This window comes from Culicoides brevitarsis, chromosome 2 (assembly GCF_036172545.1).
Source record: "Culicoides brevitarsis isolate CSIRO-B50_1 chromosome 2, AGI_CSIRO_Cbre_v1, whole genome shotgun sequence".
NCBI lineage: Eukaryota > Metazoa > Arthropoda > Insecta > Diptera > Ceratopogonidae > Culicoides > Culicoides brevitarsis.
The window spans coordinates 29,421,359-29,438,701 of NC_087086.1; the positions used below are offsets into that span (position 1 = coordinate 29,421,359).

The following is a 17,343-nucleotide window of genomic DNA, read 5'->3' on the forward strand; positions in this document are numbered from 1 at the left end:
CTTTAAAAAAAATTAAAAATAAATTTTTATAAAAATTATTGATTTTTTGTCTTCGAAAAAAATTTTTACAGTTTTTTTTTAAATTCATTTTTTTCAATTTTAATTAAAATTTTTAAATCAATTTTTAATACACAAATATCAATGTAAAAAACTCAAAACAACAAAAATATTGATTAAAAATCAAAAATTTTTAAAAAATTTGGCATTTTGTATGAAAAAAAGTATTTCAAAATTTTTTATTTTTTTTGCCCCCCCATTTTTATTTCAAAAATTTTGGACAAAACTATTTAGTTTCATTTGGAGCGGCCTAAATAAAAATTAAAATAAATAAATTTAAATTTTTTAAGTTTTTCAATCAAAAAGTAAAATTGCAAAATTTTTCTTATTTCATTTTTATTATTCCCCCTGAGTTTTTTTGTGACATAATTGAAATAATTTTATTTAGTGGCTTAATTAAAAGTTTTAAATTATTTACTTTAAAATTTTTATAAAAATTGTGAAATTTTTTTTTAATATTATAAAAAATTTTTTAATTGATTCAACTGATTTTATATTTATCAAGATCCTTACATAAAAGCGAAAACAATTTGCATAAAAATGAAAAACAGCGACAAATAAAAAAGATCCAAAATTTGTGTCAATTTGAAAATATGACCGTTAAAAATTTGAAAATCGCCTTTTGCTAATTCAAATTTAGTAATTTAAAGCTTATTTTAGGCTTTTATTAAGTAAATGAACAATATTAAGCATTTTTTTCATAAAATTTTCAAAATTTTGGTTTCAAAAATGATAATTTTTTTCACTATTTAGCTCCATCTTATGTCTAAAATAGATATCCCTCCCCCTCCCCTCCTTAAGTCGCATCATTTTTGACATCACTATTCAAAAGATTTCGCAACTAAAACGTGTTTCTGCTTTCCTAAATCTTAAAAATTAAAGAAAATGGACACCCGCAAGACCAAAAATCGTGAAATTCCTGCCAAGAAAGCTACTGGTCCTTACGAGCGAACCATCCATGATTTTCCTCTTCGAGAAATCCAAGGAATTCCATTGAAAAATAAGGATTTACTTGGCTACATTTACTATCTCAAGATGGATGCCAAACAAAATTCATCCAAAATTTCGGATTCGGAGGTCATTAGAACCATCGCTCGAGAGATCCGTGGTTGGATGTTGGTTGATGTGCTCTCCGAAAGTCGACTCCATCGACTTATTTCAGATGTTTGGACTGAATACAAGAATTTTTTGAAGGACCGCAAGAAGAGAATTGAAAAACGCCAGATTTTCTTGGAAAAAAATTTCAATGTTGTGAAGCAAGATTCGTAATTTGACTGAAAATTAGAAGAAAATCGATGAAAATTAATTAAACAACATCAAAAAAATCTAATTTTTCATTTTTAGTTTATTATCTCTTAATTTTTTTTATCATTTGTTACAAATAATGCGCATTCAAATTAATTTTAGTAGAGAACAGAGACAATTTTTTATGTGAAATGTGTGAGTTTCTTAGCTAAAAAAACAAAAAAAAAATGTGAAACGCGTAGTACAGTATCTAGAATGTCTGAAAAATTCTCTTACAGTCTTCTATTTTTCCGATCGTCGTGCCGCAATGTGTCTCAGTAGTCGGTTTCCGGTCAAAAATGTGAACAAAGCGAGTGGCAAAAGGTATTTCAGTGTCGTGAACATGTTCAACTTGAGCCAGAAACACAAGAAAAGTGCAAAAATCGATCCGAGTCCGACATGGAACCCAAGAGCGCTCAACGACAACGGGAAATTCGAGACATTAACCCTCAACTTGAGCCACAAAACAACCAAAATAAGCAACGGAGCAGCACACAATCCGGTAAACAAGTCACTAAAAATACGCGGGGGTCTCGATTCTGGTTCGCGGAACTTGTGAGCGATTTCGGGCAATGCCTTGCGAACTGGTTGCGCACTCTTCGACGGTTCCTGGGCGAATTTTAGTTGAGCATCAGCGAATTTCCACACGAAAGAGTTGGCAAGTAACGCATCTCCAACGATCAATTCCATGCTGTATTGCCCGGATTTGTGTCCAAAGTCAGCGCTACGTGCCCCGACATCCATATCGAACTTGTATGCTTTGCTGGAATCTTGTTCCGCGACGAAAATGATCTCTTCTTTGGTTTGTTCGTTGCTTAAACGCACGAAAACTTGATGAACGGTCAACGGAGCTTTCGTTTGTTCGTCCACAAGAGCGACTTTTAAGACGATTTTTTGTTGCGAATCGGCGTTTAAGACCTCGCGAAGCTTATCCGGGTGGTTAACGGTGTGTTTTTTGATGGCAGCGGAACTTTCGACATCTCCAACGCCAACTTCGAACGAGGAAACCTTCACTTTTTGCAACATACTAATGACAACTTGCGTTTTGTAGGTGCCGGCATCCAAATCGACCAAATAATGACCACCTGCCAAGTTATATTTCGCTAAATCGATGACGAAAGTTGTTGGTTCTGCCTTAATTTGACTCAAAGCGGCTTTGGATTCGATTTCTTTGTTGCCCTGCTTGGCAACGATCTTCACATTGACCGTTGGCACCGCAGCAAGAGGCTTTCCAAAGACATCAGCGACGAGAATTCGCAATAATGCTTGTTCCGGCTTCAATTTTCCGTTGTCATAAAGTCGCATGCAGACCGGAGCGTGACTCGGCTTGGCAGAAACTGTTGTGAGAACTTCCAGAAGTGACGAAACGCCTTTCGGGGTTTGAACGGAGCGACGCGACAAGAAGTAGGCAGTGAATTTGGTAGCTTGTTCCGTTGTCAGGGGGACTTCTTTCTTCAAATTTGCGGATAATTTGAAAATGCTGCTAATAACTGACGCTGTAATGCTCAAACCACCTTCAAATTGCAAAAATTTGCCATCAACTTCGTCAGCTTGAGCTAAAGTGCTTTCAACACGCTTCCAGGCGAATTCTCCGTGCGTGCCTAGTTCAGCGGCGACATAAAAAGCATGAGCTACGGAGCTCAAAGAGTCATCTTTCTTCAAAACGAGCTGCAAATTGCGACTAATTTGCAACAACATCTCATTCGGCAAGTTGACTTTCAGCGCTTTTGCGGTGAAAAAGTTGAAATAAACTTCCTGCGTTGTCGAACTATTTTTGCTGAAGGCGAATTTGATGCTGGCATCTACTTCCGAGGGATATTTTTCCGTACATCCGAAGTGTTTGTGCGTTCCAACGAGGTAAAAGTTCTTTTCGAACTCCTAAAAAAAATTTTTTTTAAGACACGTTGACATGAATTTTTTTATTTGTTTACTCAAGGTTACTCACATTTAGTTTGGAATCGGTGTAAAGTGTGGGCAATCGCTTGCAAACATCCTTCTTTTCGGCATCGGTCACGGTTTTGTGGTTAATTGCGGAATAATAAATTCCTTGGAGATCGGAGGATTTCAAGCCATCGGCAAAAACTTGATTATATCTGGCGGTGTCGACGTCAGAAAGGCATTGCTGGACCGTTCGCAGACCCGTTGACGAGGCGATCACACAAGCAAGCACGAATAAAATCACTAAAAATGAAAAATATTTCGAATGTTAGTTAAAAAATTGATGAAAAATATTTTTTTTATAAAAACGTTCCACCCTTAAAGTGATTACATGGAATCCCCAGCCGGCATCTTGCGATTTTTAGCGAATTTTGAGGGTTTAGGGGAAATTTTTTGCATTTGCGATGTTGAAAGTGACATTTACCTGCTTTGTACATCATTGCGAGGAGAGAGTCGCCTTATTACCCGTGAAATTTGAGATTTTTTCCAGATTTCCAAATGTTTGACGATTTATCGGACTGACGTGTCGGAATACGAAGAGGAGTGCAAAAATGTGACGAGTATCCGCTGTCTTGAAAAAAATTAAGGCCAGTGCAATTTTAAATTTTTTTCGTATTTGATTTCAAAAATTATTCAAAATTATTTAAAATTGTTAAAAATGTAATTTTAGTTTCAGAATTTTTAGTTTTTTTTTTAATTTTTGACCAAAATTTGTACAATTAATGGAAAAATTTGTTGTTTGTAATTGCAAAAAATGATTTTTTTAATTTAGGCCATTAAATTTAATTATTTCACTTCGAATGTGGATTTTTATGAAGGGGGAGGAGAAAAAAAAAATAAAAATTATTTAATTTTTTTTACTACTTTTTTGAACGTTAATCGTTGATTGAACACATTAAAATAATTTTTATTTTCATTATTTTAAATTTTTAAGTCAAAATTTTAATAAAATTTCACAAAATAAAAATTTAAGAAAAAATAAAAAATTTGGTCACGTGACTCAAAAATTTTTTCATCAAATTTTCGATAGATAATGCGTTTTTAAAGCAAATTAAGTTCATATCTAATATAATTTAAATGTTTACTGGACATTTTTTTTGTTTTTCAATCAAAAAGTACAAAATTTTTTCGGCAAAATCGGAGGGGGGGGTTACATAAAGTGAAATAATTAAATTTAATGGCCTTATTTTGAAATAAATTAAAGTTTAGTAAAAAGATATATTTTCACAAAGCGTTTAAATTTCATACAAATGATTGAAAAAAATGTTTAAAATTTTCTGATTTTTTTATAACTCAAAAATTTAAATAATAAAAAAAGTTACTTTTTAATTTTATTTTTCAAAAATTCAAAGAATTCACTAAAAAAATTAAAATTTTATCTAAAATTGGTTTTTTATTCGTTTTTTTTTGGTAAAATTTTATCAGTTAAAATTCAAAATTTATTTTTCTTTGAATTTTGAAAAAATTTAAATTTTTTTATAAATTTTTTTGTTAAATATTTTTATCCTAAATTTAATTTAAAATCATTAATTTCAAAATCAAATGACTCAAATTTCTTTAAATTTTGAAAAATGTTGTCAAAATTTTAAATTTTTAATTTTTTTGGCCTAATTTTTTTAGATACAGGAAAAAATTTTCAACTTGCGCTTGCCTAAAAATTCAGATAAACAAAAACAAATCTTTGATAATTTCAAAAAAGACTTAAAAATCTTCAAAAAAATGCTGAAACCAAAGGTAATTTTTAATTTTCCACTTTTTAGCAAAAAATTTTTATCAAATTTCCTCAATTTCAGGCCCTCATGCAAGTGCTGAGTCAAGCAAACACAGGCGGAATCGAAAACACTTTGCTCCTGAATCAAGAAGGAGCTTTGCTAGCCTACTCCGGACAATCAACTGGCGGTCCCAACATCTCATGCGGAGCGATTGCCAGCAACATTTGGGCCGTTTACGAGAAACACGGGCGAATGGCTTTAAAAGAAAACTCCTTAAAGATGCTCGTTTTGCAGTGCGACGGCGGAAATGTCGCAATTACTCAAGTTGTCAACTTATTACTTTGCCTCTACGCGAACTCGAGCGTGAATTTAGGCATGTTGGTGCAAAAAGCAACAAAACTCGCGGAATACTTGGAAGGACCACTGACGGAAATTGCGTCGTCATAAAAAAAAATTGGCTGTTTTTCATTGAATTTCAATATTTTTCCAAATATTTTTAATTAAAATGTTTAAGAATTATTCCTTAAGTTTATATTTTATCATCGAATATTGAGTGTTAATCGCGAAATTTGTTACGGCTTCGAGATTTAAGCTTTTCGCGTAATTTTTAATCTGCGCCAAAAAATCGGCGATTTCTTTTTTAGTCATTGTCGAGTAACGACGCGTCTCAAAAATCATCATTGCCTTTGGAGCGAGCTGTTTTTGGTGACATTCCTTTAGAAAAGTGAAATAATTGGCAGCTACAAACATCAAATCGAACTTTTGGTGGAATTTTGGCTTTTCATGAAGTTGCAGGACGTCATCGATGGACATGAAATGCACTTTTACGCCCCCAGCTTCGAGCATTGGCTTATCAAATGGCTTCAAATTTAGCGTTTCTTGCGATTTTTGGGCTTCTAATATCGGAACATCAGCTAATTTCGCGGATCCGTAAGCATGAGTGTCCTTCGGATCGTGTTCATATTCACGACGTTCCTGAATTTCCCACATTAATTCGTACAAATTTCGTTCCGTGATGTCTGTAGCACGAAATTTCCCCACTCCATGGTCCTGTTTCAGGAATTTTTCGTCGCTGCAAGTGACGCCATAGGGGATAAATGGACCAACGGTGATGTCTCCGACACATCCTCGATGGAAAAAGGTGTTTCCGTTCTTCTGCAGAGCCACTGCGAACGTTTTATTCGGGTGAGTTTGCTCAAATTCGGGAAAAGTAAAGGCAATTCCGTTATCTCGGAAGCTGTTGTACTCCTGCGATGTGATAGTTTTGCCTCCATATTCCTTCAGACGCATCTGAAGATCCCAATCGAATGCTCCGGAGCGGGTATCGTATCGACTAGCGAGCTCGTGACGCACCCGATTGTTCCAATATTTCCGAATATCGAAGACGTAACTCGGTTTATTGGTCCAAAACTCAAAAGCGTTTTCCAGTTGATCGCGTTCTTTGTACTTGAGATGCTCAAAATTGAAAATTGGAGCAAATTGTTCGCCAAATTCGGGTTCTGTGAGGATTTTTCGTAAAACTAAGGCTTTGCTGCACATGTACTGATGCGAAGCCGGGCGAAGGAGCGCATTTCCGAATAAATCCATGTAAAGATGAGTTTTGGCTTTGATGCTGAGCTCTTCGGGAGGCTCCAAGGCAATCGATAGGAGAAGCATGTAACGAGCTACGAGCTCAATGCAGCCCTCGACGAGGTAAATGTTGACGGAGACGTTTCTTTTGTAGGACTTTGCGATGATGCTGAGGATGAAACGAGGATCTCCGCCGCCGTACAAGAGGATGTCAAAAGAGGATTTTGAGGGATCGACATGTTTGTGGTATTCGTCGATTAAGTCGATGGCTTCGCAGAATCCCCAGAACATTTTTTTTTTGAGGTGTAAAAAGTAAGTTTTGAGTGTTTTAATTGAGATTTAAATCAACAAAATGTGGAATTGTCATGGTAACGGATTTTTTTGAAGGGTTGAAAAAAAATTAAGTGGTTGCTATGATAATTTTTAAATAATTTTTTTGAGCAAATTTTTTTCTAATTTTTATTAAATAGAATTTATTTTATAAAAATATTTATTTTTTCACTTTTAAAAATTGAATAAAAAATATAAAAAAAATAAAATTGATTAAATTTAGAAATAATCAAATTAAATAATTAATTTAAAAAAAATACATAAATATTAATTTTAATAAAATTTTAAAAAATTTAATTAATATAATAAAGAATTATTATGATTATTTTTTTTATTTAAAAAAAATTCTTTTTAATTAAAAAAATAAAGTAAAAAAATAATTGCTTCATATTTTTTTAATTAATATTATTTAAAATAATTTAAAATTAAAATTTTTGAATAAAATTAGTTTTCTAAATATGTTTTTTTTTTTAATATAAAGAAGGATAAATCATATCAAAAAAATAAATTTTAAATTAATTTAATAATTAATTTAATTTTAAATCCTGTCATTGATGTTCAATTTTTTAAATTAAAGAAATACATGTATTGAAATATTAAAATAATTTAAAAAAATATATTTTTAATTAAAAAAAAAATTTAATTTTTTTAGTTTAAAAAATAAAATAATTAAATTAAATTAAATTTATTAATAAATAAATAAAAAGATATTTAAAATCTCTCTTACAAAATCGAAAATCTATTAAAAATATACTACAATCGAATTTGCTTCGCTAATTCAAGTAATTTTAATTCCGATTCTCCGTCAACGAAGTAAACAAACAAAAATCAATCGACTCTAAAAAAAATCATCAAAAACTCCTAAAAATGACTCGCCACGCTCGAAATAGTACTGCCGGAGCTGTTTACACGTATCACGAGAAGAAAAAGGACGCATCTAGTGGCGGATATGGCACGAATTCAGCTCGCATTGGCAAAGATTCAGTGAAAAACTTTGATTGTTGCTCCTTAACTCTCCAACCGTGTGCAAATCCCGTCATCACGTAAGAAGTTTACATTTAAACCCGACTTTTATTATATTTTTATACTTAAATTTCAGTAAAGACGGAGTTTTGTTTGACAAAGAAGCGATTCTGCAATACATTTTGACGAAAAAAGAAGAATACAATCGCAAAATGAAGGAATACGAGAAACAATTGAAAACCGACGAGGAAGAACAAAATGAAATCGCAAACGCCGAAGAAAACAAACGCATTGAAAAATTCATCAGCACGGAGAAAAATATCGTCTCAACCGCTAAAATTGGCTCAAAACTGCCTGAACCAGGAACCAGTTCAAGTACAATCTCCAACATGTCGAACGGAAAACACAAACAACTTCCCAGCTTTTGGGCTCCATCCGAAACTCCCGACGCGAAACGAGCAAAAATTGAAAAACCCGATAAGCAAGTTTATTGTCCCATCACCAACAAGCCGATCAAAGTCAAAGATCTCATTGACGTCAAATTCACCCTCGTTAATGACGATGACAAGGACAAAAAGTCGCTCATTATCAAGGAAGCGCTTTCATTTTGCGATTGTATTCTTCTTTTTTCGTCAAAATGTATTGCAGAATCGCTTCTTTGTCGAACAAAACTCCGTCTTTACTGAAATTTAGGGAAAAAAATTAAATAAAAGTCTTTTGGATGAAAAAACTTCTTACGTGATGACGGGATTTGCACACGGTTGGAGAGTTAGGGAGCAACAATCAAAATTTTTCACTGAATCTTTGCCAATGCGAGCTGAATTCGTGCCATTCCGCCAAGATGAATCCTTTTTATTCCGTGATACTTAAACAGCTCCGGCAGTACATTTCGAGCGTGGCGAGTACAGCAAATGAGTTTTTGGCGCTGATTTTTTAGAGTTATTGATTTTTGTTTGTTTACAAGCATGAAAAATCGGAATTAAAATTATTTTAATTAGCAATAAAATTCATTCAAGTATTTTTTTAATAATTTTTTTTCTCTTTCGCAGATAAATATTTTTTTTTATCTTTTTAAGTTCTAATAATTTTATTTAATTATTTATTTTTTAATGAAATTTTTTTAAAAATAAAAATGAAATTCAATAATTTTGTCCGAAAAGTTTTTTTAAATTCGAAAATTTTTAAATTTTTCAAAAAAAAAAAAAGTTAAAAATTTTAAAAATTACCGATTTTTGATGTATTTCCAAAATTTTTCATAAAACTTTTAATAAAATTTTTCAATTTTTAGATTTTCGTATTCAAAAATATTTCGAAAAAATAATTTGTTTAAAAATATTTTTTTAAATGTCAAAAAAATTATTTTCCCATATTTTACATAAAATTAAGTGGATTAACTTTGAAATATAATTATGAGAAACCCAAAGTAAATTTTCTAATTTTTTTAAATTTTTTATTGAATTGATTGAATCATGAAAAAAAATAATTCTGAAAACATTTACCTTTGTTTCAATTTATTTTCGAAGTTTTTAGACAAACCTGCTTGGTTACATTTTGCGATGAAAAATTCAAAATTTTCAGATTTCAAATTAAAATTTTTAAATATAAATTTTTTGAAAAAAAATAAGTTTTTAATTTTACTAAAAAAAATTTTAATTTTTAAATATTTGTCGCCAAAATTAAAAAAAAAATTTTTTTCGATTCAAAAAATTTTTTAAAAATTTATGTCTCATTTGAACATTTAAAAAAAAAAAATTATTTTAATTTTTTTTTTTCAATTTAAAAAAATCTTCAAAAATTTTTTTTTGTCATTTAGAGAAAATGAAGCCTCATTTATTTAAAAAAAATAAAAATCCTTTAATTTTTTGATAATTCTTTATTTATTTCATTATATTTTATTTCTTTTTTTTCCTTTAAATATTCAGCAATGAATAAATTTTATATTTTATTTTATTTTTTTTTAAGCAAACAGTATATTCTAAATATTTCCATACGTTTCTACATAGAAGTAGTAGACATCAATTCTTTCCTTTAAATAATAACTAATTTCATCAACTTAAAACTAAATTTCTATCCAAATAAAAAAAGAGGTCACAGGCATTTTTAAGTTTCGAGTTTTTCTGTCATGAAAACTGAGATCAAAAAGACGGAATTTTTCCCCAAATTTACTGCGGGGAAAGGCTAAGTTGAGTGATATTTCTAACAATAATTAATTGTAACCTTTGGTCTTACGTATGTTAGAACTATCCTAGAGTAGTGCGTTAAAAAAATTTTTTTTTAGAGATTCAAAAAGGGACGAAATATTTTTTTTTGCAGGTGGTTAGAGATTTTTTTTCCAAAAAAGAAATTTTCCATGCGACAACTTTTTTTTTATAAATCACTTGAACAAAATTTTTAAAATTATTTTTAATAATACTTTACAAAATTCAAAAAAATTAGCAAGATTTCAATCAATACTTTTTTTATAAGCTCTTACGTGCTAAATTTTTACTTAAAAGCCATATTTTTATGAATATGGAATGATATCAATTAATAACTTTAATTATTATTTCAGTTTTTGCCATCACAATTTTTCGTTATTTTTAGTTTTTTTTTACTTAGTACGGTCCATTCGATCGATTATTTTTTTAAATTTTTAACTTTAATTCTAAAATATTATTTTTTTTAACATAAGAGAGATTTCTAACAAGATGAGATTACTTTGTAACTTTTTTTTTCTTAATGAAAAAGGAGAAAATTGGGGCATATTATTTTGGTTTATGACTAGAGAAGCATTTCTGCTCATTTTTTCGTGCACTTTTTACTCAATGGTGACCAGATCTGTGATATCCGATGATTCCTTGCAAAAAGTACTTGACCGTTCGAGGCGTGACGTCGTCGATCCACTCAATTCCTCGACTCTTTCATACACGATAGTCGCTTGCACGGGCGATTTTTTCTTGTTTTTCTCATTTTTCGCCTTTGTGACGTCAATTTTTGCTGTTGTCGACTTGTTACTTGCTGCAGAAGTCGCTGAGGCGGATTTCCTCAAGGGATTTGCCATCGCTTTTGATGTCGTGGTCTTCGCTGTGACGGGCAACGGTACATTTGAGACCCCCAATTGTGATCGAAGCTTATTTCTTTCGCGTGCGGAGGTTGGAAGTTGCACCGGAACTGGCACAGGAACACTCGAACCGAACTTTTGTTCGCGTTTCATGAGGATATTTCGCGAACGTTGCGTGAAAAAGCTCTTTGGGGCATTGCCGGGTGACGTATCCGTACTTTTAGACTTTAAATTTCGAACTGTTCGATTCGCCGGAGCCAAAGAACTTGAATGGGACTGCGTTGAACTGCCGGATCCGATGCGACTACGAGCTGAACGCACCGAACTTGCTTTCCCGTTTTTGTCGACATTTTCTTTTTGCGGTCCTTTCATGCCGTTCGCTTGGTAAAATGCCGTTAGCGACTCCTTGGAAGTGTGTTTGCTGGAAATAATTGAACTTTTCTTGCGCATCGGCGATGTCAAGCTGTCCAAAGAGATGTTCGAGTCTTGTGACGCCTTGCTATCCGCCATTTTATTCTTTCGCACGACAGTTGGGCTTGCAGTTCGTGACGAAGCGTTCGATTTATTACCAACGCCGCGCGTTATTTCAGCCACATGCAATTTTTTAGGCTCCAAATAACGCGGTTTCACATCAGCTAAGCGCGATTTTGGAAGAGATGAACTTACGCCGCTGCTACTGGAGTTCTTCGCTTCAGACAAAACTGAAAAATTGCTGCTTTTACGAGAACTTCCTGTCGAATTTCCGCCATTTTGTGCCACTTTTAGTCGTTCAACGTTCTCGGCGCGGGGAATTTGCTTCGTCATTGCCGTTGGAAGTGATCCAAAACGCGTTTCATCGACAAAACGATGCGTTTTGCTGCCCATTCCCATTTTCGGCACATTTGGTTTGTTCGCTGTCGCCGTCGAAACGGACGGTTGCAAAGGAACTGGAGCTGGAGCGCGGTTTGACTTGTTGTTATGTGCCTGAATTGCCATCCGGATTTGATTTAATCCGCTATCACGTGATTGGTACGATGCGATTTGGTAATTAGAGTTCAACTAAAAAAGAGTTTTTATCAAAAAAAATTTTAAAAATTAAAAAAATTCGAAATTTTACCTTATTTCTCATACTCGTCAGCTTCTTTTCCTCAATCACATCCGTGATGCAAGCCAATTTCTGGATCTTACTCTTCAAATTCGGGTCCATTCGTTGGAACGAGCTGCATTTCATGGCACGCGAACATTGTCGGATGAGACATTGCTCGACGGCAGTCAAGATCGCACTCACGAGACGCACAAAATCTTCGTTCCACGTGAGAGAATCGTCGTCATCCGAGTGATCTTTTGATTTTTTGCTGTTGTCGAAGGACAGGGAGTTCGGAACAGTCAAGAGAGTGTTCAAACGAACGGCTCTCGGGTAACTTTTGCATGCTTGGTCGGGGGTTAATGTACTAGCGGTGCGCAAAAGGAGGTCCTCCAAGTTGGTAATTGCCCAACTTTTACCGTGACCCAGTGATAAAAAGCTAAAAAAAATATTTTTTAGTTAAAATTTAAATTTTGGAAGGGAATAAAATTTACCTGTCACTCGCAAGAAGGTTCGCAAAGTGATCCGCGATGTACATATGAGCTGATTCGAGGATTTCTCGTACAACATTTTCCACAAGAACGGCCCAGCGTGAGAGTTCGAGCACAGAAAGCATTTGCTCGCAGTCGATTATTGAGTTGAGAACTGATTCAGAGCTCTGGAAAAGATGAAAAATTTAATTAAAATTGTATTTTTTAATACAAAAAAAAACATTTTTTGAAGATTTTTCACATTTTATTTCAATTTTATTTCCGAAAATTTTATATGAAAAAAATTCAAAAAAATAGTTTTTGAAATTTTGAGGTCAAAATTTGATAAAAAGAAAGTCAAAAAATCTCAAAATTATTAATTATAAATTTTTCTTTATTTTATTTAAATTTTTATTTGATTAAAATATTTAATTTTATTTATTTTTTATTTGATTTTATCAAAAAAAAATTTAAATAATTTTAAAATTGAAAAAAAAAAATTTTTTTACTTTAAAAATTGTCAAAGTTTTATGGAAAATTATTAAAATTCTTTAAAAATTTGAGAATTTTAGAATTTTAAATTTTTTTAAAAATTAAATTAATATTTCAATAATTCTAACATTAAAAAAAAATTTTAATTATGAATTGTCAAAATATTAAATTTAATTAAAAAATTAAAAAAAAATGCAAAAATATGAAAATTTATTAAAAATCTTTAAAATTTTAATTTTTCCCAAAATCCAAAAATGAAAAAAATATTTTTCTAAAAAAAAATTAAAAATTTTTCTTACCATATGAGACAAAATACTCTGCCGACATCGATAGATAACGTCAGTTGGCAACAGTGCAAACGACCTCGTAGTCCATATTTTGCCCCAATATTTACAACTCCACTTCAAACACTTCCTGTAGAGATCATCAAGGCCATGATTTAGCGTCACCGGAAACACTTGCATCACTCCCTCGATGCATCCGGAACACGGTTTATGGAAATTGTGACAATAATTAATTTTTAAGGCGTACGTTGTCACTTCCTTCAGGCCTTCCAGTCCCAGCAAATCGCTAAGACTCGCCAATTCCATCAAACTAATTCCCTCGGGCGGATACGAGGCACCCGAATAAATATGACACAAGGCAAAGTGCACCGCAGCATACGAATATCCCGACAACGAAATGACATTTCCGGCATTGGCGACCCAATTTCCAGCGAGAATTGCAGCAAAATATTGACAACGGGACCGTAAAATGCATTTATGTGCTCGCATTTTCTTGCTGCCGACTTCTACGGTGATATCTGTCGCAATTTCCTGCAAAAACATCTTGAGTAGATCTTCACCCAAGCGACGCGGTTGACGACACGAAATGGATGACTCATCGGGGGAATCTACAAAGTACGAGAAAAATTAAATTTTAAGCAAAAAATCGATAATTTAGCATGCACGCGTTTCTCACCTAAGCCTGATGTCACACTTGATGTCGTTGTGTTGGAGATATCTGACTGTGCGATGTCGCTCAAGTAGTTGGAGTTGCGATAACTTGTGAATTCGCTGTCATTGGGAAGGCTTTTACTGAAAACTGAATAAGAAAATTATTATTTTAGATACTTTTTAGGCGGAAATTTTATAGTTTTGTTCAAAAATTAAAAAAAAAATGCAAAAGAATAGCAAAAAAAAATCAAAACTCAATAAATCAATAAATATTTTTTTTTAATTTCTTAAAAAAATCTAAAAAATTTAAAATTCAAAAATTAAAAAAAAATAATTTAAATAATTTTTCAAATTTTAGAAATAAAAAATAAATATAAAGTAAATTCTATCATTTTTTACTGATTTTTTGTTTTTCTGAGGTATTTTTTAATAAATTTAAATTAAAAAATGATTTTTTTTATAAAATTTTATAGTATTGCAGACCAAAAAATATTTTGAAAAATTTTAAAACGCGTTTCTAAAATTTTTTAAAAAATTTTAAAATATGTATAAATTTTTCAATTTTTATGAAAAAAAAAAAAAATATAAAAACATAAAATTTTAAAAAAAATTTTTTTTAAAACAATTTTTAATAATTTTGAAAAACAAATTTTGGAGAAAAAAAATAATTAATTTTTCTCACTTGTAAATAATTTCCAGAAAAATAAAAAAAAATTATTTATAAAACATTTTCTTAAAAAAAAAAAATTTTTTTCTTTGACATAGTTTTGTTTTGAAAACTAAATAAAGAGCAAAAACTGTGTCAAAGCCATATTTGTCAAATCTTGCTCCAAATGGATAAAAATTTGTCAGAGGGCTCTAATTTATCATTTTTAATCATTTTATAACTCAAAACTGCCAAAAAATTGAAACTGAAAAAAAAATTTTTTCTTTGACATAGTTTTGTTTTGAAAACTAAATCAAGAGCAAAACTAAATCAAAAACTCAAAAACTGTGTCAAAGCCATTTTTGTCAAATCTTGCTCCAAATGGATAAAAATTTGTCAGAGGGCTCTAATTTATCATTTTTAATCATTTTATAACTCAAAACTGCAAAAAAATTGAAACTGAAAATTTTAAAATTTCAAATTTAAAATTTTGTTAAAAAATTTCGAACAAAAATATTCAATTTGATAAAAAAAAAATCTTTAAAAAAAATAAAAAATCATGACTTACCATCACTGAGATGCGGAAACAATCGACTAAGTGACTTGGAATTCTCCACCGAAGACGCCAACGGGATCGAATTAACATTTCCCTCAGACGGCGACAGATTCGTTTGCTTCCCCAAGTCACCATTTTGCGTTCCCAAGTCGCCCAACCAATTATGCTTCTTAATTCCCGTCATTCCAGCTGACGCCGACATTCCCTTTCCACGTGGTTTTTGCACGTCTTCCAAGCCCGTCAACGATTTCGGTTGTTTATCCATATCCGATAATTTTACAAAAGTCCCACCGTCACTCGTTGGCGTATCGAGTAACGCTTGTTTCTGAATCTCAATTCTCGCTTGAATCGAATCCATGGCAATTTGCATGTCGGATTCTTGTGACCTGATAATCGATTCTTTCGACTCGGATTTCTTCTGTGGCACAAAACTTCCGTCTGAATCGCGCTGGAACGTCGCATCGTCAGTTTCGGTGCTCGAAATTGGCGATAAATCCTTCGATAGGATGCCGTCAGTCAATGAACCGAGTGAACTTTTGTCAAAAGTTTCGTTAATTTTTGCGTCTTGTTGCTTTTTGCCGCCATTTACGCCGCCGTCGTGCGAATTTGTGTTCGACGTGAAAGATTCCGAGGTCAGAGATTGCTTATCGGGACTCGGAGTTTCGGGAATTTTCGTTTCTTCTTGCTCAGAAGCCTTAATGACGGCTGGTTTTTGCTCCGTGACTTCTTTGTTGTCCTTATTTTGAGCAGTTGCGCCTCTGAAACTGCCATCGAGACTTTTGAAGGAACTGTTTGAGAGTCGCGGCGTACCAGTACGTGGTTTTTTGTTCTCACCAAAGTCAATGAACATGGAAAAAATATTTTTCGTGTCAGTTTCTTCTTGTTTTTTAGCAATTACCACAGGTTCTGGCGCTGTAATTTTCTTTTTTTCCTTCGGAACTTCCTTATCTCCCGACAAATCAATGAAAAATCCCGTAGATTTCGTGAGTTGAAGCGATTTCGGGGTCTCATAATCCCTCAATTCCTTCGTTTCCTTCTTCTCCGGCTCCAAATTCACGTAAAAACTCAAACTGGGCTTTGGTGAACTCGTTTCCCGCGTATATTTCAAACTGCTAAAGTCATTTTTGGCTTCTGTCGTGTGACTTGAGCCCCTCAAACTGCTGACATCGACCACCCACGAAGCCGAAGTCACGGAAGATGATCGTTTTTTGGGTTCTTTTGTCTCAACCGGCAAATCTGTGTCACAAAAACCGCCGGAAACGATGGGACACATCTCCGTACGACGTCTCACCGCGGGACTTTCTGTCATTGAGGGCTTAAAATCCGTCAAACTTGCTCCTCCAGAGACAATTGGCGCCGATTCGTCGTGTTTTTGGCGCTTTGTCATTGCCGCACGACTCGAATAAAGCTCGGCAGCAGTTAAAATGGGCGCGGGGTCCTCAACTCGACCTCTGTCATCGTCATGCGCTGCAGTTGGGATGTATGCCAAGGAGTTTTGGGGGGTCCCATTTTCTTCGGGGAAGTCTACAATCTCGAAATCTTCGGCTTCTTTGCTGTTAGAATTCGAGGAAGTTGAAATTGGATGCCCCGAATATTGATGAATGGAGTTTTTGAAGACTAAATAACCTTGACGCTTCTCATTTTCTTGCCGCGAATCAGAACGCGGTTGACTTGAGGACGAGGTTGAGCTGTTATTCGAACTGATACTCGCCCGAAATGACTCCGCGCCCGTTGCCGTGGTCGATGGCAGCGAATCAAACTCATTTTCGTCGTACAAAGTGCTGGCATCGATGAAACACGATCGCTTCGGTGTGCAATTCACGTCGCTACCGTAGTCGCAAATTGTAGAAAATCCACTATCGGTGTTCCTTACATGGTTGTCACTCGACGTACTTTCACCTTCGTCATCGAGATGCGCTACGACAGCATACGAATCGCCTCCAGCAGCTGTTTCGGTCAATCCCCCCGCATAACTTATCACCTCATTCTGTCGTTCCTTCTCTTCCTTCGAGTTACGCAACGAACTCGTCTTCGCCAGAAATTCTTCGATTAAATTTGTCGTCGTCGTCGCTGCTGCTGCTTGCTCATCCGGGTCAATTGCTCGTCTCGACATTCCGCGCACTTGTTTTCCTCAATTTGGCATTTTCCGCACTTGAATTTCGTCGCAATTGCCTTCGTCTTGCGTTTAATGGGCAATTTTCCGTGCTTTTCACTCGTTTTACGCACTAAAATATTCACGAATCGCGATCCAGTACTGGAGAAAATCGAAAAATCAATAAAGCAACAAC

The 17,343-nt window shown here is 33.5% G+C and overlaps 5 protein-coding genes across 5 annotated transcripts; 2 read left to right on the forward strand and 3 right to left on the reverse strand.

The window, feature by feature from the left end:
- Positions 1 to 1,384: 1,384 nt before the first annotated feature.
- On the reverse strand, positions 1,385 to 3,809 carry LOC134831229 (dolichyl-diphosphooligosaccharide--protein glycosyltransferase subunit 2). The gene is made up of 3 exons (XM_063844905.1): positions 3,704 to 3,809; positions 3,287 to 3,522; positions 1,385 to 3,219 (listed from the first exon to the last, which is right to left on the reverse strand). Exons 1-3 carry the CDS (start codon positions 3,717 to 3,719, stop codon positions 1,585 to 1,587), a joined length of 1,887 nt encoding a protein of 628 aa, XP_063700975.1. The 5' UTR covers positions 3,720 to 3,809; the 3' UTR covers positions 1,385 to 1,584.
- Positions 3,810 to 4,925: 1,116 nt separating this feature from the next.
- LOC134831328 (ragulator complex protein LAMTOR2 homolog) lies at positions 4,926 to 5,512 on the forward strand. The gene is made up of 2 exons (XM_063845040.1): positions 4,926 to 5,013; positions 5,073 to 5,512. The coding sequence occupies exons 1-2, from the start codon at positions 4,999 to 5,001 to the stop codon at positions 5,436 to 5,438; spliced, it is 381 nt and encodes a 126-aa protein (XP_063701110.1). The 5' UTR covers positions 4,926 to 4,998; the 3' UTR covers positions 5,439 to 5,512.
- Positions 5,508 to 6,851, reverse strand: LOC134828900 (dynein axonemal assembly factor 3 homolog). The gene has a single exon (XM_063841890.1). It carries the CDS (start codon positions 6,849 to 6,851, stop codon positions 5,508 to 5,510), a length of 1,344 nt encoding a protein of 447 aa, XP_063697960.1.
- Positions 6,852 to 7,699: 848 nt separating this feature from the next.
- Positions 7,700 to 8,452, forward strand: LOC134828901 (nitric oxide synthase-interacting protein homolog; the record flags this gene model as incomplete). The annotated part of the gene is made up of 2 exons (XM_063841891.1): positions 7,700 to 7,933; positions 7,990 to 8,452. Coding segments are annotated over exons 1-2 (639 nt in total), but the record flags the coding sequence as incomplete, so codon positions are not given.
- Positions 8,453 to 9,827: 1,375 nt separating this feature from the next.
- Positions 9,828 to 17,293, reverse strand: LOC134829410 (uncharacterized). Its single transcript, XM_063842461.1, has 6 exons — positions 15,068 to 17,293; positions 13,879 to 14,001; positions 13,218 to 13,810; positions 12,451 to 12,614; positions 11,990 to 12,395; positions 9,828 to 11,931 (listed from the first exon to the last, which is right to left on the reverse strand). The coding sequence occupies exons 1-6, from the start codon at positions 17,166 to 17,168 to the stop codon at positions 10,651 to 10,653; spliced, it is 4,668 nt and encodes a 1,555-aa protein (XP_063698531.1). The 5' UTR covers positions 17,169 to 17,293; the 3' UTR covers positions 9,828 to 10,650.
- Positions 17,294 to 17,343: the final 50 nt, after the last annotated feature.

Coding starts and splice junctions, on each gene's coding strand:
- LOC134828900 (XM_063841890.1), bottom strand. CDS start 6,851: ATGTTCTGGGGATTCTGCGAAGCCATCGACTTAATCGACGAATACCAC.
- LOC134829410 (XM_063842461.1), bottom strand. CDS start 17,168: ATGTCGAGACGAGCAATTGACCCGGATGAGCAAGCAGCAGCAGCGACG. Junction 12,615..13,217: donor AGAGTATTTTGTCTCATATG/GTAAGAAAAATT, acceptor CATCTTTTCCAG/AGCTCTGAATCAGTTCTCAA. Junction 12,396..12,450: donor AACCTTCTTGCGAGTGACAG/GTAAATTTTATT, acceptor TATTTTTTTTAG/CTTTTTATCACTGGGTCACG.
- LOC134831229 (XM_063844905.1), bottom strand. Junction 3,220..3,286: donor ACACCGATTCCAAACTAAAT/GTGAGTAACCTT, acceptor AATTTTTTTTAG/GAGTTCGAAAAGAACTTTTA.